The 23235-nt window shown below is 39.6% G+C and overlaps 1 protein-coding gene across 4 annotated transcripts in view; it reads right to left on the reverse strand.

Moving 5' to 3' along the window:
* APLP2 (amyloid beta precursor like protein 2) overlaps positions 1-20645 on the reverse strand; it is a 49585-nt gene extending 28940 nt beyond the window's left edge. Inside the window, exon 1 of one of the 4 annotated variants that reach the window (XM_063139287.1) lies at positions 20454-20645. In XM_063139287.1, coding sequence (XP_062995357.1) covers positions 20454-20573 — 120 coding nt within the window. In that variant the 5' untranslated portion in view covers positions 20574-20645. The remainder of the gene's footprint in view (positions 1-20453) is intronic. The other 3 variants (XM_063139289.1, XM_063139288.1, XM_063139290.1) reach the window with 3 other exon arrangements.
* Positions 20646-23235: the final 2590 nt, after the last annotated feature.

A 23235-nucleotide genomic window follows, 5' to 3' on the forward strand; every position in this document is an offset into this window, starting at 1 on the left:
AAACCATGGCAGGTATTGTGTTGAGTGAACCTGGGTGGTATTGGTTAGGTGAGGATTAAACAATGTGTTGTTCTAGGGATATTCCAAGGGTTGTTTAATCCTTGCATAACCCACATGCCCAGTTCATGTAGCATCCCATGGTGTGTCTGCCCCACAGCTTGCAAATTCAAACTGGCGGCCGCTGGCACACACCACAGCTGTATTAACTCATGGTGGCTGTATGAACTATGATGTGCAAACCAGCCCACTGAATCATACAAGAAGAGTGGGCAAAATGAAAGTCAAATCAAGTCCTGCTTATCAATTATCTTTTCTCAGAAGCACTTTCCAATAAGCCTCCAGTACTTAACCAGAGACAAATGTTCCCCTTACACAAATGCCATTCTACTTTTTGCAGAAGAGATGGATGTACTTGCCTAAAGCAGAAAAGTGATCCCATAGCCACATAATTTTAACACAGAATTTGGGGGAAGAAACTACACATGTGGTAGAAGAATTTTGTCTAACAAAACTAGTTAAATTGTACATTTTTAGCTTTTAAAAAGAAACCTTTAATCACCAAAATCTGCTAAGGAGTGTACATCCTTTCATAAGACAAAAGAGATCCCCTTAGGAGTTAGCTTAAACTGCATAATAACTGATTCATGTTTATTCAAAGTTAATAGCATTTGTCAAGAGCATATATTCCTATAAACTAACTTGTTTTTCAATTTGGAATTTAAAGCTACGTCTCAGTGTTCAAATCTAGATCACCCACCTGATCACCTGTCAGAACTTGATCACTTCGTAGGAATTCCAGATTTATAAATTCCAGTTTATTTTGAGATTTATTGAAAATTCTAAACAATTAGCAGTTCTCTAAGTAAAAGAAGTAATGGCATTCCTCATATCAGAGGGTGTGTGTGTGCCTACTTCTCCAATCAATGTTTTCAACAGTGAGAAGAAAAAATCCTCTCAATTGATCAACAGCATATTTTACTCTCATACACAGCTGAAACGTTTCCCACTACATTTGTCATACTTCATATTCCCATCATACTGGCATTCCAACAGCCTCAATTACTTTTCTTTAGAAACTCTGGCCAATATCTGCCAAATGTGGTGGACAATTAGGAACATAGGAAGCTGCTGGATACTGAGTCTAGCCCAATATTGTTGACACTAACTAGAGAAGCCAGAGATTAAACCTGGGACTTTCTCCATGCTATGCATGTTCTCTACCACTGAGCTATGGCTCTTCTTTGCCATTCCAGCAGTTTACCCCAGCACAAACCCCATCGAAACAAACAGCACTAGGACAGCTTGCGCTTATCTTCAATCCAGGGCCAACTTGGATTTTTTTTACTTTTGTTGTTCCAAGTGAACTAAAGAAAAACTTACTTATTCTGTGCTGCACATTAAATGATCAAGAACTGACCATACGGTTTACTTATTTTTAATGGCTCCATTTGTTAATTCCTCTCCATTCAACTGTGTCTATGCCCCAGGCAGCCAGTGAAGATGAAAAGACTCTTCACCATGTCTCTTGGAATATAGAGAATATTAATCCAGTCAACAAGCTGCTAGGTTAGGTTGCCTTTGTGCCTCCTCCAAAATGCCAGCATGTTTTAAGACGTTATTGTGTAGCTGAGGCAGGAATCCTGAAATGTTGACACCTCTGGTGGTGGCCTAGTGGTCTCTAGTGCTGGGCTGGCAGCACTAGCTTTATTAGTGCTGGGTTCATACTTCTATGGCAAACGCTTGGCCTTCTGTATATTGATATAGCATTTAGTACTGCACACATTAGAGTACATATGACAAGCTTGCTTACCTCAATATGCAAGTGAGCTCTATCATTCAGCCTTCGGATCTAGCAACACCTAGGTCTATAGTTTCCATTAACACAAATTACCATTCTCATTTGGTTATTTAGCTTTCACTCCCCAAGGCATCTTCTAATGAGAAAGTGATGTGAGTTCTCAAAATTCTGATGCCCTAGATTGCAATCTGATTTAGCATGTTTTTGTGACTTATTTACTAAATAAAACAAATATATACTATCATTTAATATGTAGTATAAGTATCTCAAATCTTTTCCCCAAAGTGGCTGAACTAAAATATGAGATCAGAATGGGAACGGTCAGAGAGAAGAATTTCATGTGGCTTAATTGCTATATTCAAATGTATTGAAAGCTTTACTTGGAAATTAATCTTACTAGAATACTTTCTAATAAATTATACATGACAACTCAGTAACACACATCACCCTCAATTTTTGAGAAATTAAGACAATGAAAAACACTAACATATTTCAACATGGCCAAAGAACAGAATAGAATATGCCACTGTTGTCCACCAAAATTTAACTTTCACTGAGACCTCCTTCAATGTTGGAACACTTAACACTACTTGTTAATTCCAGTTCAGACTGAGGCAAATCTGATTCAGAATTGCTTTAGTAATAATCTCTTTCACCACAAGGAACCTATGGGGAATACATCATGCTTTACTAGTGCTTGTGACAGATACAGCTTTGAAACTAACCAATTTGACTGGTAATTTTCAAATCTTTTTTGTACTATTTTAAAAATTGGAGGGCTGAAGGAGGGGACAGTTAATAAGAGTAAGTTGAGAACAATTATTTGAATTTCCGCTAACAGTAGAAAGGCTTTTGGGGGGGTGGGGTTATTAAGTGTCAAAACTGTGTTTATGAGGCTTTGAGCCTCTGCTTTTAACTGTATTAGACAGCAGGCCCAGACTACACTAAGCCAAAACTAAGCAGCAAGAATAATACCAGAATTTTGAATGCACTATGCTGCATGAACATGCTTTTAGGGTAGACAATAGTAATATGCTCCTGAGATCACTATGCATTGTTTCTGTGCGACACACACTTCAAACAGAACTTGAATTCAAGTTCACCCATGAGACACCAAAGAGGATTTGTCAAAGCAAATGCTTGGTGTCACATCCTGTAATTGTAGCATGAGCTAACTAGAAAATCCAACCAAAACTGGCATCTATAATAAAAAAATATAAAATAAACTGATTTGCTACAGAAAGTTGAAGCTTGGCTAAACAGTGCAACTATATAGTTAAGCAGTATTGGAAGGGTGGAACACATTTGTTTATTTCTAATTATGACAACTTATTTATAGACAATATTTATAGGCTACCCTGGAAGAGCTTCTCTAGGCAGCTCTCTGAACTGAACAGATTTAAATTGCAATACCCTCATCATTAAGGTAGTTTAAAACATTTTAAAGTATAAAACTGTGTTTTGCAATGTGTTTTATTTTATGTTTTTTAGCTGTTGTGAACTGTCCAGAATGCTTCAGCTATCAGGCACAACAGAAATGTAATAAATAAATAAATAACATTTGATTTATGGGTCAGGACACCTGTGAATTGCCTCTAGAAGCACCTCTTTTAGCATGAGACCAGGGAGAGATGAGCAGCATGTTTTAAATCTGCCATATGTAGTTATTATTGATGTGGAAAGAACTTTGCATTTTTGCTTCAAGATCTGTTTAATGCTTTGCTTTATTTCCTACTCTTCATGCCTTTATTCAGCAGCTAGATTATTTGAACTCAGGAAGACTAATTAATGCCTCACACAGCAAGCAATAGATTTACAGACAAGCAGCTCATCCAAATTTTATTGCTTTATTTTTTTAAAATTACTGATAATTACAATAATGCTCATGGGCAGGGGTCCAGGAGAGGAAGAATTATTGTCTGCAGGCAGATCTGGTGAAGGATGATAATACTAGCTAGTATTTCTTTCCGAATTTAAATGTCAGATCCCAGCACAGTCGTCTTTGACTTGCTTTAACTCCTTTCCCCCTTATTTTCTGTTGTGGGACTTATGGGATAGATCCACTTAAGACAAAGTTGCACGGCTAATATTAATGCACAAGGCAGTTTTGCTGCCACCACCTAAACTTAATACATGTTAGAAGGCAGCAAGATCTGCCACATGAAAGCAATTAGTTCTAAAATTAAAGCCTTGGGCAGCAGTGCTGAGTTGGTTATTCTTTGAAGTTTTAATCCATTCTGTCTTGTAGCCATGAACAGAGAAAGAACCCACCAGCCTTTGGGATTTTTACATTTGAGGATCTGATGTCATGAAACTATAACTACATTTTCTCCAATCAATGAATTTACTACATTGCTCAATGTGAAAATCAAGTAGTGTTGCTAATTATAAGAGTCACAATACAAGTTGCTGCTAATATGTACTGCACTGTTACCATTATGTTTGGTTTCCTCTTAGCACAAACATGCTACATCATGTATAATACTTGCATCCCATGCCTTTTGGGCCAAGTGTTTACCATTTGTTTCCCTATATAAAATACCATGTGCATGCAAGACCACACTAAGCTTAATCATGCACCTCATGAGGTTGCTACAGTCCATGAAGGCTTATTTCACAATATATTTGTTAGCTGTTAAGGTGCCAGCCAGGCTGTTGTTTTAGCATACTCAAGGTATTATTCAGATGTTGATTTGGGTTCCTCAACACTTGGGAATGTGACTGTACCAGATCACAAGACTTGAATACCAGTCCCAACCAATCAAATAAGTTAACTACTGTCTTAAACCATGGTTTCTCAGGCAATATACAACCACAGTATTGATAATCCCTTACAAACATTCATGGTGCAAATGAAGCTTTATTCTCTCCATCTGGATGCCTCCTGTTTTAATGAAGTGCCATTTACCTTTTAAGATCTTGAGGCATATGTGCATTAGATAAACAGACCAGAGTTACTTGTTGAATTAATTTAAGCATGAAGTCAGAGGACACATTAAAGGTCATGATAGACTGGATTAGTACCCACCCCTTCTCATTCCACTAACTTGTGCAATTAGTCTGTGTCAAAATATGACAAATTACTGCTTTCCCACAAGAATTATGGGCATTAATTCATGAAGGAAACTATAGCGGTTGCCTTAGTTTCAGGCACTTGTTTGGAAGAGCCTACACTTACATGAACACACACACAAAGCAATAAAACCATCAACGATCACTCAAACCAAGTCCCCAACAACACTTTTTACAAGTATCCCTTAACACCCTTATGCAAAGTAAGCAGAGGGACCAGATTCCTGGGTGTTCTAAAAGTAATAAGATCAAACTATGATGGAATAACAGACAGTTCTTAATTTAGCTCCTATCTTTGAACTAACTGCAAGTAATTCAGTCATTCTGGATCTCTTCTAGCAACATTTCCAGTGTCTAAAATTGAGTTTTTCTTTCTGGCAACTGCCTTTAAACATGCTGGTATAGCACGCATTGAAAGAGAACTCAGTCCTCATCCTGCTTTTTTTCAGGAAGTTTTCCTATAGGGAGGCTGTGGAGAATATGCTCCCTGGAAACCCCCTCCTCCTAGCCAGAAACTCAGTTAATAGCAATACTTAAAAGAATATACCTATTGATACGAATTACAAAAATATACAAAAAGAACTCTTTTCTAGCAGATTTCACTCAGTGGCACAGGCAAGATTACCTAATATATAATCCCACCCACATCAGTGCACTCAAAAATTCTCATTAGTATCATTCCTAGTATTAGATATTTTATAAGCCACTTCTAACCTCAAAGGTAGAATATAAATATTTTAAATAGCAGGAAGAAGCACATGGATATCCTTCTTGACAGAGTTTCAAAAAAACTGGAAAGTCACAAGACTAATGTAATGTGGGTTAAAACTCAGAGCCCAGAAGGTAACATTGTGGATATTCTGTGGAACATATAAGCAAAATGGCAACAACCTCGACATGAAAAAAACATCTCAACAGCAGTAAACGTAATAATGGGCAATTTCAAGTTCCCTCAGGTTGGCTTGAGAAAAGTCAATTCAGGTGACAAATAAAACGTGCATAGCTGATTACGCCTTACAGCAGTTATACAGCCAACAAGATGAACAGCAACTCTTGATTTAATATTAAATGGTATTCAGAATGTGGGATGCATGGTGTTAGGTTTCTAGAAATAGCAACAACACTGTTAGACAGGCAGGACCAAGGTACAGAGACGGCTCTCTGGGTGGTTTTGTGAACCGCCCAGGGAGCTTCAGCTATTGGGTGGTATAAAAATGAAAGACAGGAAGGAAGAAAGAAAAACCATTCCTTTAGGCAGCGTAAGGACTATTGCAGAAACCATAGTAGAGAGTCAGTGCATATCTCTAGTTAATTATAGGCTCATTTAAGAAGCCAGAACACAGCTAAAATTGAAATAAGGTAGTAAAAAAAGGAACCCTTTTCCAAAACAAGAATCGAAAAAAGCAGAAACTGGAGGAAAGCAAAAGCAGGGCACAGATATGAAGAACTGCACAGCAACTGTCTGACCAAATATAGGAATTATATTTTATTTATTTATTTATTTATTACATTTTTATACCGCCCAATACCCAAAGCTCTCTGGGCGGTTCACAAAAATTAAAACCATGCAAAGCATAAAACAACCAATAATTTAAAAACATGATTACAAAATACACTATAAAAAGCACAAGAGAAGTCTGTATTTCTTATAGTCTAGATTTTCACAAGAGAAAGATATACCACAGTGCCTGCAATGATCTAAGGCAGCAGTCTTCATACTTTAGACACAGAATCCACCTCTTATCCAAAAAGCATTCAGAGACTTATTTCTCAGTATGTACATATGATAATAGTGCAACCCACATTCGATCAGGCTGTGAACTAATATAGGATCCTGGTCCATCACTTGAAGATCAATGATTTAAGAATTATGGGTGCCTAAGTCTTCAACTTTTATATATATTTAGTTCTAGAATTAGCATCTCTAAATATTTAAATTACTTCTTCAATTAGTGCTCTGTGTCCTGTTTCATATCATGCAGAGGTGTCTGAGATGATTAGTGGGAAAACATGGTAGGTTTATATTTAGGAATAGTCAACTTGACAATAAAGAAATGCAAATGTATCACAACTGTTCCAGACAAGAGCCTCTCTGGACTATGAATGCTCAAAGAATATGACATCAGCTTAAACATTCAAACAGCAGACATACATTGATCCACAAGAGCACTTCTTTGTTGCTACCGTATTAGCCGAAATTAATGTGTTACCCCTACCCCCCAAAAAAGGCTTAAGAGAGTCAATCTACAAGCAGTACAGAATTTGATTTCACTCTATCAAGAAGAACAGGTTAACTGTAAAAGTTATATGTTTACAAGGGATTCCTTTTTGCTATTTAAGTACTGTTTGCATTTCAGACACAGCAATTGATATACCAAACCATGACCTAGAACAGCCAGCTTTTCTCTAGCAGTAGTCCTATTCCTTTAAACAGGTAAGTGAATCAGAAATCTGTCAAGTAAAGCTTTTTCCACTATACAGAAATATTTTCCTTTGCACCAAAATGCATAGGGGAGCATTCCAAGAAAAAGAGGGAAATTCTGAATATGTTGCATCTGAATAGTTTGCATGAAAACATGATCCTCTCTAGGTCTTCAACTGGTCCAGACCCAAAACCCACCTTAAACTACCAACCTGCAACAAGGGACCCACTTTCATAATTTTCTCCATGCCCAACATGGTGGCAACAGCTTTGCCAGAATCCATCTGGACTGATCTCAACCCACTTTTTGGTCACGACCCACCAGTTAAAGACCACTGCTCTAGACTAAAAGATGTCCCATTTACACTACAAGAATAAAACTTGACTTTCAGAAATAGACTCGCTGAATGTTGTAAGAGCAGATATTGCTTAAGAAGCTATAGGATGGTTAAATGAGAATTCTAGACTGAACTGCATTCTTGCAATTAGAGGAACAATGCATTTATTCCCCATTTCATCTTGACATTTTTATAAGCTTGGAAACTTCAAATGATAGGTTTTGTCACAAACTGAGGCCTGAAGTCAACACAGACGGGCATATTAGTTCTTATAACACAAAGTGGATATTTCTATGTTTGCTTTTGTCATCTCCCAAGTTTCATAGCAGCAAAGTCTCTTGCATCCAATTTAAAACCTTACTCTTGCTCTGAATTAACTCACGGAATTATGACCCAATATTCCCATATTTGCTAGCATAGAATAGTGTCTCCAGTATCAGTGTAAATGCAATAAAGGCAGCAGGGCAGGCTGCCTTTATTGTTTTACTAATCGCACAATATAAAAGAAGTAATTCCTTATGAAGTGTGGCAACTGTGGCATGTTTATTTTGCCTTGGGTACATGGGTCAGGAAGCAACACTTGCTTGCTAACCAACTGAGTCCTGGTGAAATAAAAAGATAACACATCACAAATGACAGGTACACATTTTTCCCATCTAACCTGTGGAGGTGGGAGGGAGGATATCATGTATGAAGCAGTCCATTTTAATGTGCAATCACAGGTGCCAGTGAGTTTTCTGAAAATCCATGCAGAAGTCAAAAAGTGTGCCAAATGTATTAAGATCTAGGAAACCTGTGTTTACTATGAATATTTGTTTTACTTTCAAGTCTTAGATTCTTTTTAGAAATCTGGGACTTGAGGAGGAAGAAGGCAATAAAGAGAAAAGTGGAAGAGCATGGAAAGCAATGTAAGTTTGTCAACAATGTCAGAGGAGCAAGTAGTCATGAGGGTGATAGGGCAATGATGTACTCCTTCCAGATTCCTGCAAGCCATACTTAGCAATCTGTTTCCTGATGCTTTCCTGAACCTCACATTTTCAAGCTTCTCTCTCTAGAATTATTAGGGGCTTTAAATTATAATTAAACAGAGATAATTCATATATTCTATTAGAAGACAAGAGGAACAAATGCAGCACCCATTATGACTTATTTTTAACAGGGATGTATAGGAAAAAGCGGAAGACATGAAAGTGACAAGTTTACTACTTCAACATCCTGGAAAGAACATTAGCTTTAATAAAGATATCGGATTTGTAGCTCTTAGAACAGCTTGCCAGACTTCTTGAATACGACTATCACTCATGTTGTTGTTGAAGACTGGAACTAATCTATTGAAATGCTTCACCCCAAAGCATTTTTGCCCCTATTGCACTATAAATAAATCTGCTGCTAGCTAGAAATGAGAAGGGAAATCTTACTGTTTGACCAACTTAGTAAATGAAAAGGACTTTGAAGTTATTTCCTCCTGCAGAACCACTTCCGCCAACTCAGCTTTAGAATGCAATTCTATGACCCCTAGATAGAAAACAGCATTCCATGCCCCTATCCCCTCCAAACCAGTGTGGAAAGAAGGATGGAAAAGGGGTGTTCCCGTGGGCAGGGAGAAGAGAGGACTGGGAAGTGGGGGTACAAGCTATCCCCAGCCTCCTTTTTATCCCTCACCCTGACACCTCAGCTAGACAGGCAAAAATCCCCCAAAATGCAGAGCAGGGGGAGTGCAGAGACAAAGATTGCCTCCGTCGCTCCTCCTACGCTGCATTGGATGGGTGTAAACCACAGAATTCAGAGGTTTACAACCATCTTCATAGGATTGCACCTTAGGATATTACCATTTTTACTAAACAAGCCAATTAAGAATCGGCTTTCTGAATCACATATAGTTAAACCTCCACACTAGGGTTACAACAATATCCTGAAACGTAAAGGATAGGCAGTATATCCAAAGGGGGGGGGGAAAGATCTCTGCTTAGAAAAACTGCTTAATAGTATTACAAAATTAATCAGCAATTTGTAGTGCTTGGCAAAGGGGATCTGATCTTTGCCAGCTTAATTGTTTTTGTATGGCCCTGAAAAACATTCATCTAAGCACCTTCAACAAGCACTCTTTGTAATCATTACAAAGTAATTGCAAAGTAAATGCACTCTGAAGAATTTATTTAACTGTTACGCTCTAGATACACACCCTTCTTTGAGATGTCTTAATTTTTGTCCACTAGGGCAGATTATGGCACTGGTTAACAACCTAAACACAAATGTGAGATTCATACTGTGGAAAAGATTTTAAGCATGCTTTAGCCTCTCTGCACTGCTACTTACTGGTCCAAGTGGAAAGACAATGCCATGTAATGCAATTGCCCAGAATTTTCTTTGAAGACTTTTTGCCCCTCTGTATTGTAGTTCTAACATCACTGCTCTTGTACTCTGTGTGCTTGGCAATAGACGCCATTCGTGTCCACAAATCCCTTACAGCTGGCTAGTCTAGAGACTGGTTGTTACAAGGCAGAAGTTTGACTGGGGCTCAAGAAAGAAGCAAAGGCATGGTAAAGGCTTTCTAAAACTATCCCAACCAGTCAACTAGCAAGGTATTGCAATCTGTTTTAACTCCTCTGAGCAATTGCTGTGCACGCATTTGTACATATATGAACTTCTTCTCACCCATCCCCAGATTGAAAGTCATTGTATGCCAGCATCAGTTGGCTTCAAGTATCTACATACGCATATGCAGTATGAGTTTAACATAAAGGAGTGAATAGTCTATATCTACACACACAGAGCAGTACGACAATGGAATCAGTTACCTAGGGAGGTTGTGGGCTCTCTCACACTAGAGGCATTCAAGAGGCAGCTGGACAACCATCTGTCAGGGATGCTTTAGGGTGGATTCCTGCATTGAGCAGGGGGTTGGACTTGATGGCCTTGTAGGCCCCTTCCAACTCTGCTATTCTATGATTCTATGATATTATATATAGAGAGAGAGAGACACCATGTCCAAACAAAAAGCACTATAGCAATCATGGATACCATAGAAAGGCATAACAACAGTTATCAACAAATAACGAGAGTAGAAGGCAGATTGTCAATTGGTCTACTGGCACAACCTTTGTTGTGAAACCTTTTTTTAGCATATTAACAAAAATTAACAGCTAGCTGAGGCCAAGCCTTACTACTATTACCAAAATATTTTTAAAAATTGAATTGCAGCTAACCCATTATACTCAAAGAGTTTTGTCTAAAGTAATCAAATCTGACATGCATATCCCCCACTCTGGCCTTAAAGTAGAAATCTATTCAGTCTAGTAAACTGCTAAAGGTTTGAAAGCTGATATTCCTGCACATATTGCCCAAAATATGCTTTCCCCCACCCCACCAAACAGACAGCAGAATTAACTGTAGGTCACTTTTAAAAAGAAAAAAAAATAGCATACAACTAATTTTAATTTCCTTCTATTTTGAAATAGGTTTAGGCATGAGCCAATGCACTAACTCCACACATTTATCCTATCAATGATGAGCTAATCTGGAGGGCACATTGATTACAGTACTGATGAACTCTAGGTCTTCCAGCCCATGGCTAGGAAAATGATGAATAATTATTAAAGATTTTCCCCCCAAGCCAAACATGAAGACACTTTACTAAACTGAACAGATTTCTACTTTAAGGCCAGAGTGGGGGATATGCATGTCAGATTTGATTACTTTAGACATGGGGCACTGATAAACTCAGGTATATGTGCATGTGAAACACCATATAAACTGTCTTGAATAAATTTCAGCACTGAATTGGAAATGAATTATGCCCAATTGTTGCTCTAGCCAGTTAACAAATGTACCAAATTAATTTCAACAAGAAATTTCTGATGCTTGATAACAGTTGCCCAAGTAATGACAATGCCACTACTTTGTGCATTCCCAGTGCTACTAAAATTAACAGAGAGTCATAGCCTTGGTGACAATTTAAGGGTATAAATCAGCCCTAATGTGAACGCTGATTTATACCTGAGGGTCAGAAAATGGAACTAGGAGACACAGCTGAGCTTTGCAACTGGAATACAAAATCATTAAATCCAGATCCTGGTCACATGCCAATGTTTTCCATCAAACCCAAAGTGCTCTACCTCTAGGAATATCAGAATAAAAATAAATCAAATGTGGCAAAGCGTGCCCAATTGCCTTCCTGCAGTCATTTTTGGATCAGACAACTTTCGTCAATGCAGTATGAGTTTAACATAAAGTAGTGAGAGCAGTACGACAATGGAATCAGTTACCTAGGGAGGTTGTGGGCTCTCTCACACTAGAGGCATTCAAGAGGCAGCTGGACAACTATCTGTCAGGGATGCTTTAGGGTGGATTCCTGCATTGAGCAGGGGGTTGGACTTGATGGCCTTGTAGGCCCCTTCCAACTCTGCTATTCTATGATTCTATGATATTATATATAGAGAGAGAGAGACACCATGTCCAAACAAAAAGCACTATAGCAATCATGGATGCCATAGAAAGGCATAACAACAGTTATCAACAAATAACGAGAGTAGAAGGCAGATTGTCAATTGGTCTACTGGCACAACCTTTGTTGTGAAACCTTTTTTTAGCATATTAACAAAAATTAACAGCTAGCTGAGGCCAAGCCTTACTACTATTACCAAAATATTTTTAAAAATTGAATTGCAGCTAACCCATTATACTCAAAGAGTTTTGAAATTACAATTTTTCATTTGCTATCTTAGTCTAAGAAAAAATGCTAAGATTCTCAAGTTTCCAAGTCTAAAAATAAAGTAACTATAACCACAAAAATACCATGAATGTTGATAAAGAAAATAGTGGATCAAAGTTATGATTTTCCAAAGTGGGAACAAAAGAAAGTTGGTGGCTAAATATTGTATGTATGTTTGGAGCACTGGAGCACATATAAAACCGGTGTTGTCTTGATTTTTTTTTCTAATTACAATTTCCAGTAGCCCTTAAGTCTGCCAGACATAACACAAAACCCAAATGCAATGCTTTGAACATCTATTCATTTCCTGTCTTGCATCTTGAAACAAGAAAAGCAAATCAACACATTCCTACTGCTGTAACATTTTGAACTTTATAAGTTTTGCTGTCTACAAGACATGTCGTATTAAGTGAATAGAGAAGATATATTTTCCTGTGAAGTAAAGGTCAAAGCGAGAAGCATAAAATGTCCTTAATCAATGAAACAATACCCACAGCCAAGTAAAAATGCAAATACATCCAAGAAATATACAACCAAACAGCATACATTTACATCAGCCTTCTATGATTACAGAGATTTCAATACCAGAGTTCTTCTCTTTATAGAGAGCAGGAGAAGCAGTCATCCTGCATGTTATATTCTTGTCTCTAACAGCAGTAGCTGTGTGGGTGTTTTTTTTTTAAAAAAAAAAAATCACAGCTCTCCCAGTCAGCTCAACATAGATCTGAACTCCTCCCATTTCCTTTCTAAGCCTGCTCTTTTCTAAAATGCAGACTTCTAGTCTTTCACCACTTGACCTCCATAGACCGTGTCATAAATTCCAATCAGCCTCACCAAAACTACAGCTGTTAACAAGCAGTAGATGCTGACCTACAATTTTCACTACTATAATCAAGGACAAAAATGTAATGAATTTACTAGAGATCTTATCACATGGTTCAGTCTAGGTTTAACTTCAGCTTTTGGCCTAGCTCTCTGGTCTGCAACTAAAGTGGCTCTCCAAGAAACTAATAACTAAGTGAAAAGTGGTGGGCCAGAGTTGTTCAATTTTTTAGGAAAAAACAAAAACAGTCCTCAGAAAAAAATGGGAAAACCCCGATTCCCCCCCCCCCAAGCCTTCACATCTCCATTCTGGTTAGCTGCTATAGCAATCAATTAATGAAGTTGTATCTAAAATACACATGTGAAATAAGTACTGAAGGTTATTCTACCACTGTCACCAGATGCAACACAACAGCATGTGGGTTGTCTTACTAATGCTTTTAAAAAAAATAACTTTGGGGCTTATACCTATGGAACTCACTGCCACAATTTTTAATAAAGTAGTGTTCCTTCACTGCTAGGACATACTACCTCAGCTATACAACCTTTAATTGCTGCCACTAGAATAAACCTTCTCTATCTAAAAGAAATGTATTAGCCTGGTTCCTATGGCGAAGGCATGGGATTGATATCATTAAACACAACCTTTCAAAATTAACAAAATATAAGATGTTTATTAACAGAATTTACATAGAACAAAATGTCACCCTTCAAATAATAGGCTGAGATTGCTTAAAGGTTCTTAAATTAAATATGGTTGCTTATAATTCCTAAGAGTCTTTCCTAGCTAAGTAAAATTTCAATAGCTTTTCATTCAGACTAGATTTCCCTAAACCCCACCCCACAAACAGGAACAGTTTTAGGAATTTTCCTAAACTTCCTTAAAAACAGGAACAGATACTATACACCAGACTCCTCTGATGCCAGTTCTTCTTGACTCATAGTTTCTAGGATATAAAATGGTTATTTAAACTTTAGCTCTTGAACATTTGAAGGTTGTGGACTGTGGCTCAGATGGTTTGAAACTTTGGCGCCCTCAACCCATAATTTTGACCTCATCAGAGAGCATCCTTTTGTCTCCACTAAGAACTGCAATTATGGGTAGATGAGTTAAGTATGGGAGCTTTAACCCACTTGCAGAACTGGAAATACAGCTCCTCCTAGCTAGAGTTTTATAGCACTACAATGAAGCAGAATAGAATGCATAGGGGTAAGCAAGCAAAAATATTTATAGGTGATAGTCTATTCAGGACCTATTCTGCTCCATGACCTGAGAGAGATGTGCTGAGGTCAAAAAGATGTGAAACAGAATATTTTAAGAATGGGGGATAAAGTTCATGTTCACATGAAAATGGAACTAATGAAGCAGTACATAGCAGCTATATGCTGCATATAAGACTTCAAGGGTAAACTTACTGGCTCAAAACATATTGAGCAATTTAACACAATGAGCTGTGTGCTATAAAAGAGGTTGAATGTGTAAAATGTATAGCTGAAGGCTATAAACAAATTGCAAGTTCTGATTTAGAAGACACTATTAAAGTTGGAAAGCTGCCATTTTAAGAGTATATCGTATGGGACAAACTATATTTTAGTATGATATCCATTTTCTGTTCTTACTATTTCGAGAATACCTTCCAAAAGCCAACACATCTTTAAAATACAAAATTTTCTGTTCAGTAAGTTTATATGTTAATAATATGATATTATTGTTATTGGAATGAGCATCAGAGTGCAATCCTATTGATTATGCCCTTAATGACCAGAAGCCAATGAACTCAGAGGTTTCATCCAATGCAAGGTGGGAGAAGCAGCAGTCCTGCCCCATATAGTTCACTAGACAGACTTTTTTGCCTGTCTAGTAATGGTGGGTCAGAGGGGAAAGGGAGGAGGCTGGCAGAGGCTCAGGATAACTCTCATCCTGGACTCTTCAGTCTCCTCATCTCCCCATCCCCTGGAATACCCCCTTTTCCCTTTCTTCAAGGTCGACTTTCCAACCTTGGAGGGCAGCTGGTGCTGTTCTTTCTGCACCATCTGCAAGGGGGCAGATCACCGACACCCCCTTCCAAGATACAAGTGCTGTCCCTGACCTTGGAGGGGGGAATCCCCAGTATCTTAAAGTCCCTCAGACAATGTCTAGGGCCCCCAGGATTGCACTCCAAATGTTTAAGTATGCAAATACAGTTTCCACAAAGACCTCCAACAGGGTCTAATTAAAATTCCACATTATTCCAACTACTATTCAGAATTGAGGGCAACTAGTTCTATTTCTTTCAGATAAGTTGATCTCCAGTGAAGCCAAGTTATGTGCTTGCGTCCTGTAGCAAGGGCTGTCAAAGTAAGTCATGTGGAGCAGTTTCTATGTTCTATGTATATTTGATTCATAAGCTGTTATACCTAATTTGGAACCTGACAACTTTACTCTTTAACTTGTGTGTGATCTTGCAGACATCAGAAACCATGTGTTAAATTAAATAAAGTAAGCCCTTTGATAAAGCATGCATAGAAAGCAATGCATTCAAAGCAATTGCAGCTCTTAGTCAACTATCTGAATTTGACCTCTTCAAAGGCACACTTAATAGAGTGATTTGTTTCAGTGCTGTCAGCCTCCACTGCAGGACAGCTCTAAATGTATGCATAGCCCAGACGGCAAACATCAGATTTTAGCCCATTTATCTGCTCCTGAATTTCAGTATGCAAAATACATGTTAAAGAGTTTTCCTCATTTGTATCAATGCCAATAAGACCATATAAAAGTAAAGGCAACATTTCTATTTGAATTTTAATGAAACCAGATTCTTCATTCATTGCTATATGACACATTAAACCAGAAGTGGTAACTGTGTTCTGCCAGGTTACCTGCAAGACTGACTTCATCTACTTGAGCCTTTCATTCCATTCATCATTGGTATCCTTGCTCCATATTGCTTTGCCTTCAGGAGGTTTGGCTGAAACATATCACAAAGCTTTCCTAGTAAGAGTACCAAGATTGTCAAGCTTCCTACTTCAAAAAGCCTGCTGGTATTCCTTGTCTAGCTTTTACAATTTGCCTAAAGCCCCCTTCCCCTTGTTACAAGGGTTTTAGTTTCTCTGCAGTATTCTAGTTCTGTTATCAATTCTATTTTATTATTGATTTTACTGTATTTTGTGTTTAACTAATTGTAAACTTCTACGGAGTCCATGTTCAAAAATTAGGGTAGAAATGTCTAAATAAATAAAAATCAAGGGATCATCATATATGAATAGGAGGAAGCAGTGACATAGCAATAGCTAAATTATTTTTGCCATTTCATTTACCAGCCTATGAATGCTATATTCACGTTAAACATCATATACATGTCTTTCTAAACACAAGGGACAAACTGGTAATGGACATGTCATAGATGTTAAACAGATTAATGGGTGTCCTAGGGACAGGGACTGGTTAGCTGGGATAATCAAGTGAAAGAAAATCCACCTAACAGACATATGCCAAATCAACTGAGCTATTTTGTTGTATTTTCTCAAGAAACCTTTAAACTTTTACAGGAGTCAGTGATTCAGCAAAGGTTATTCTCTCCCAATACATTTTCAGACCTAAATACATTGTTCTTTGTTCTCATGATTAAAATAGTAATGTGGAAGGATGGCGCTTAGGCAGCATTGTCAGTTGTTAGCTCACACACAAAGTAGTGAGCTCAGACAGCAGCACTCTGTCTACACTACAGCTTCTACTCCAACTGCTAGACATTTTGACTTGCCTAAACTAGAATTGCACCGGGAGAAAAAAGGCAACTAATTCATAAAGATGATGTGGCTTCCAGACAGGATACATACAAGCAGCTGAACTGATCTCAGATATGACAGAGGAAGTGCCCTATGGTTGGAAGAGATTTTAACAGGTGCAGGGGATTAATCCCATCATCACGAAGCAATACTACAGTTCTCCACGAGCACAACCATGCCAAGTAATCTAACAGGGGCTTTAGCTGGAATCCCACACCCCAGCCTCATTGAGCCTTGTTATAAACTTCAAACTGGTTATTCGAGATCACTTATTGTCACCACACTGCAATCATATTACAAATAATTGTTGATTAATATGAATAGATACCATATAATTGCAGAAGGTTTTGTTATACCCATAACAACTGATAGAAAGCGCAGCAGTTACACAAAATAAAGGAGGACAAAATATATAAAGTTTGTCTAACAGTTTTGCTCAAGTCTGCTAAATTCTATAGAATACAAATATGTTGAATCAGGCAATTCCCAGATAGATTGCATGATCTTCTTACAAGAACAGTCTGTATGTTATATATGAAGAATTGGCCCTACAGGGCATGAGGATTGGGATGAGTGAAACATGTTCTACACACTTTGAAGAACTACGCTAATGGCAGGTGTATATGCCTCAATTTGTACAAGGTGGATTTAGTTCTGAGAATTACTACCATGCTACATTTCCCTCCCCTATCCCTACACAGCTTAGCAAACTAATGCTATAACAAAGAAACAAATATTCCACAGTGCAGGAATTTATTCATTATGCTTTAATGCATACTTAAATTAAAACAATGTTAATAGGAAGTCAGGCGTTCTGTCTCATTTAAGAAGAGTAAACAAGTACTTTATCTACACTCATTATAACTGATAAAGCTATAATCTCAAAGACAATGCAATTGGCAACTTAAATTGAAAAAAAATTACTCAGAATCTATTGAATGGATAACAGAACCTTGACGAAATAATTATTTTCCCTACAGAATTGCCCTGTAATATAAACTTCCAGAACTGTCTTCCCCAGCCTAGTACCTCACAAATGTTTTGGACTACAACTCCCATCAGCCTCAGTCAACATAAACATTTGGGATGATGGGAGTAGTAGTAAACACAAATGGAGGGCACCAGGTTGGGGAAGACTGTTCTAGAGCAATCTGACATATTTCTTGTTACTGTGCCAAGAACACAGAGGTCAGTTCTCATACATATGCATGCACACACATACAAGGTAAAACAAAAGACTCAGATGATTAACTCTGAAACCCATCTCGAGATGGCAATTCGAATTCTTAGCCTACCGCTGCAGCATCACTTCATAAACTCCAGTTGAAAGATTTGGCAGAAATCCATCTAGCTTTAAACACATACTGCCAAACCTTCTCCAGAGCCTTAAACAGGCAAAACCAGGAGACTACTAGGTATAACAACCTTCATATAAAACAATGACAACAGCAATTTAGATTAAACACTGCAAATGAATTTTATAACACTGTTTTACTAAGGTGTTACCTCTGGACAACAATACTTTAAGCGCAAGAAAAAATACACCCATCACTTTCTTATCAAACACAGGCAAGATTGTTAAAGCAAGCAGGTATGAAAAAGCTCGGTTTGCACATTAATAGAATTGAAACTAAACCTCACAGAAAGGGAGAAACTACAGTATTAATGGAGGTTAATACAACACACCCGCAGTGGCTTTCAGCAGTTTTGCACAGAACTAAGGGCATTACAAATTACAGAAGCAGGATAATTCCCACGCAAAAAATTTACATAAGCAATTAACCCGAGACTGAAAATGAGGATGTGGGCCATTAATCTGGACATTTTGCCACCATACTGCAAAAACCCAGCATGGGATCTGTCTGCATCTGGGCCTTTCTCCACTCCCCCCACCCCCTGCACCCATTTATCTATCATCATGACAGCCAGGTATGCTAGGAGAATAGATAGATTAAAGATTATGGGGGGAAGGCACTCCCCTCCTCTAGCTCTTTTGTTACTATTTTTGTTGTTGTTATTACTGAAGGATTGAGAACTCAAACTCCACAGAAAATTCCTTATCAAAAGACATGTTGCTAAAGAAAGACTGCAAGAAGGGAGGGAAAAATGCTCAAGGTATGTGCTGTGAGGGAGGAGATGGCTGTAATGGAGGACACAGAGGTGGAAGTAGACACAGGGGCAGGGCATGCAAGCGAGGAAAATTCCTGGAGGATCCAAGTCGGCTGGAAAAAGCAAGCTAAAAGAACTGAAGGGTGTGATAAGTTACAGAATGGGAGAGTTGGGGGGGGATATTTTTTAAAAAATTATTAGTTCAAGCCTCCTAATAGGAAATAACCCAGTCAGCAGCTTGCATTGTGTCAAATGTCTTAAGAATAAAATATTGGGTTTAAAAATAAAACCCAGGTATGTGACATCTTTACATTTATGAAACACCCCTGAGCCCAAGGGGCGCTCAAGATGATTATATAGATGAGATAACGCATTAATAAGAACACAAAACAGTACTAAGACCTTAAAAAAATAAAAAAACCAATAAAAACAGGAGCGGAGATTTTCTTTCGGATAAATCAGAGATGCCCCCTCGGGCTGCTGTTCCTATATATATATATATATAAGAAACGCTACGCAGGGTGGGATCCTGTCCAAGAGTAGGAGCTGCACCTTGGGGCCACCTCTCAAATCCCTATAGCTTGGAGTGGGGGTGGGTGGTTGGGGGGGGGGGAGGGAGGGAGGGAGAGAAGCAATGACAAGGACCTACCTTACAGGGACGACACAACCCCAGGATGACCGAGAAGGACAAGGACCAGAAGCGCGGGGGGGGGGGGCTGGATCCAGATGTTAGCCTTGCTCCTGAGTGGCCCCACTGAAATCAAGGGGGGCTCAGGCACGGCTATCTGGCCCCGTTGGTTTTCAATGGGTCGGGCGCTTAAGTAGGGATCTAACCCAGAGAAAACCCCTGTTGTTGTTGTTATTATTATTTGTATTAGATTGTAAGCCTATGCGGCAGGGTCTTGCTATTGACTGTGTAATCTGTACAGCACCATGTACATTGATGGTGCTATATAAATAAATAATAATAATAATACTTGGTATTATTATTTATTACTCTGTACAGCACCATGTACACTGATAGTGCTATATAAATAAATCATTAGTATTATTAAAAATAAATATTATTGGCGTTTTCTTAGGGTTAGATCCCTACTTGATGAGGATGATGGTGGTGGTATTTCGGGGACTGCCAGTGCTAACAAGAATGGTTCGTAGCAGGGAGCCGCCCGGCTGAGGTGGGTCGGGAGGCAAGGAGGGCGAAGGGGGTCCGGCAACACAGCCGCCGCCGCCGCCGCCGCCATCGCCCCTCAGGCAGAGCCGAGCCCGGGCTCACCGCTGCGCCACGGCGGGCGAGCGTGTGAGGAGAATCAGCTTTTCCCCTCTTTTCCCCTCAGCTTTCCCCCTCTTTTCCCCTCAGCTTTTCCCCCCCTCAGCTTTTCCCCTCAGCGACCAGCCTGACACACCGGGTCTTACCTCGATGTAGCCGGCCAGCGTCGCCGCGGGGCCGGTGAGCCCCCAAAGGAGAAGCAGCGACCATCCCAGACGGCCGGGGGGCCCCGTCGTCGTCCTCCTCGTAGACTCCTCCGCCGCCATCCTCCTCCTCCGCCGCCTCCTCCGCCTCCTTCTCGGCTCCCTCGCTTCGACCGTCCTCTTCTGCCGCCGCCCAGGAGCAACTGCCGCGCGAGCCTCGGCCGCGGCGGCGGCAGCGACAATTTCGTCACCGAGCCGATAGGGGGTAGGTGGGCGGGGCTGGAGAGGAGGAGGAGGAGGGGCTATATCGAGCCCCGCCTTATTACTCCCCTCCCCGCTTCCCCATCCAGCTCTGGCGTCAATCCACACGCAAGCTTGGAAGGCGGAGGCGAAGGACCAAAAAAAAAAAAAAAAAAGCGAGAGGAAAAGGAGGAAAGACAGCTCTCTCAACCAATAGCAAGGCGAAAGAGGAGATTGCCACGCCCGCTCGATCGCTCTTTCTTCAGCGCCCGCCTCTCCTGCCAAGCGCCAGCCAATCAGAGCGGCGTTTAGCGTTCTGCTGCCCTCGCACGTTGCAGAGGGTTCGGGGAGGGTGGAGGGAGGTGGGCGCGCGCGCTGGTGCGCCCGGTGTTTGCATTAAGATAAAGCGCCTGCATGAGTTATCGTAATCCAGCTGTGGGATCGTTTGGTGCTGTAGTATTTTTCTGCAAGTGTAATAGGGAGGTGTCGCTGTATTGAAATGTTGTTCCCCGCCTAGATCCAGAGGGAGAGGCGGGTAATAAATAAATATATTATTATTATCGTTGTTGTTGCTTAAAAAAAGTGGTTTCCTTTTTCTCGCTTTGACCCACAGGGAATTAGCGATAGCCTACCTCCTAGGGTTGTTGTGAGACTGTCTTAGATTAGGCCTGTTGCAAAGCTGTTTACTGTGCTGTTCAAACACATTGCAAATACTAAAATACTTAATAATTTAGAGCTTTAAGATTGCTGAAGCGCTCCATGTTATTTCCCTTTGCAATCCGATGCATGTTCATGCAGAATTAAATCCTGTGGGGTTTACTGACAAGGAAGACTGTCTAGGATTTAAGTCTACAGGCACAATCCTATGCCTGTTTAGACAGAAATAACTAAGTCCTCCAACTGGGGAATCAAGGCGGGGAACAACATTAGTATAACAATACAATATAAATCAAATACATAAAATTAATCAAAAGAGCATATAAAACCAACACAATCAAAAAGTAATCAAATCATCTTAAAATTCTTGGTTTAAGATTCATCTGGGTAGGCCTGATGAATTTTATTACATTTACATCAAGCCTTTCCCCCCACCCCCTCAAAAGGAACCATAGGCAGCTCACATAACCCTTTCCATATTATCCTCACAACAACCCTGTGAGGTAGGTTAGGCTGAGAGCCAGTGTCTGGCCCAAAGGCACCCAGTGAGATTCATGGCTGAGTAGGGTCTAGAATCCAGATCTCCCAAGGGGGTTGAATAAATTCCTGAGGGAGAAAGCTTTCAATGGCTTTTAACCGTGATAGTTGTGTGCTACCTCCAGTATTTGAGTCAGTAAGCCTGTGTGCACCAGTTGCTGGGGAATGTGGGTGGGAGGGTGCTGTTGCACCATGTCCTTTGTGGGTCCCTGGTCAACAGCTGGTTGGCCACTGTGTGAACAGAGTGCTGGACTAAATGGACCCTTGGTCTGATCCAGCATGGCTCTTCTTGTGTTCTTAAGTTCCCAGTCCAATACTCTAACCACTATACCGCACTGGTTCCACACTGAGCATGCATATAGCTAAAGTGCTCAAAATGCCTATAAGGTAGGTCAGTAGTACTAGTATCATTTGTATATAGCAGGCAGCGGTCTTCAGGGGTGAGAGAGAATGACTTGCCTCAAGCCACTTGATGAATCCGTGACAGCAATGAGATTTGAACTGGAACCAATGGATTTTTCATTTAGGTTAGGACACACTTCCTAACTAAGAGCAGTTTGGTAATTAAACGAGCTGCCCTGGGAGGCCATAGAATCTTTTTTATTGGAGGTTTTCAGGGCATCTGCTTTAAGCATAACACATTCTGCTTTAACAAGCAGTTGGAGTAAATGGACCATTGTGTCTCTGAAACTCTATTATACTTTCCACTGGCAAACTAATCCTAAGTATTTGTACTAGCATATGAGCCTGTAGCACCATTAGAATGTCACTTGAAATACCAAGCTAATGTCATGTTTTGCAACATTGCCCTGACGCAGCGGTCGGCACACCCTGTCTTAAGCATTTATTTGTTGGTGCTGTAGGATTTAGGCCCAAGCTTTTAGTGGAGCAATTAAAAGGTTTACATCTACAGTTGCCAGCTGACCAGAAAGCCATAGTGCTGAACTTCATGCCGTGAAAAGCTCAATGGCTTGCTAATATTGGCAGATAAAGCATCTGTTTTAAATGCACAGGAGCAGGGATGGGTATTTTATTTATTATATTTCTATACCGCCCAACAGCTGACGCTCTTTTTACACCCCTGTCACTTGCTGTAACAAGCTTATGCTTCTAGAGGGATATTGCTTTTTGCTGTAAACCTATTAAACAGTGCTGAGAATTTTACAGCAAGAGTGTTAAGCTGATGTTTAATAGCATTTATATGCATCGTACATTTGAAGTTGCCAAAGAATTCCGCACACATTATCTTAATAATCCTTTCTGCAGCTTGTGGTTTGAAGTAGGCCAGTCTTGTTATCCACATTTTATAGATAGTTGATACTTAAACTAATTTGTGGTTGTGGCAAGAGAT

This window comes from Elgaria multicarinata, chromosome 12 (genome assembly GCF_023053635.1).
Source record: "Elgaria multicarinata webbii isolate HBS135686 ecotype San Diego chromosome 12, rElgMul1.1.pri, whole genome shotgun sequence".
NCBI classification, from domain to species: domain Eukaryota; kingdom Metazoa; phylum Chordata; class Lepidosauria; order Squamata; family Anguidae; genus Elgaria; species Elgaria multicarinata.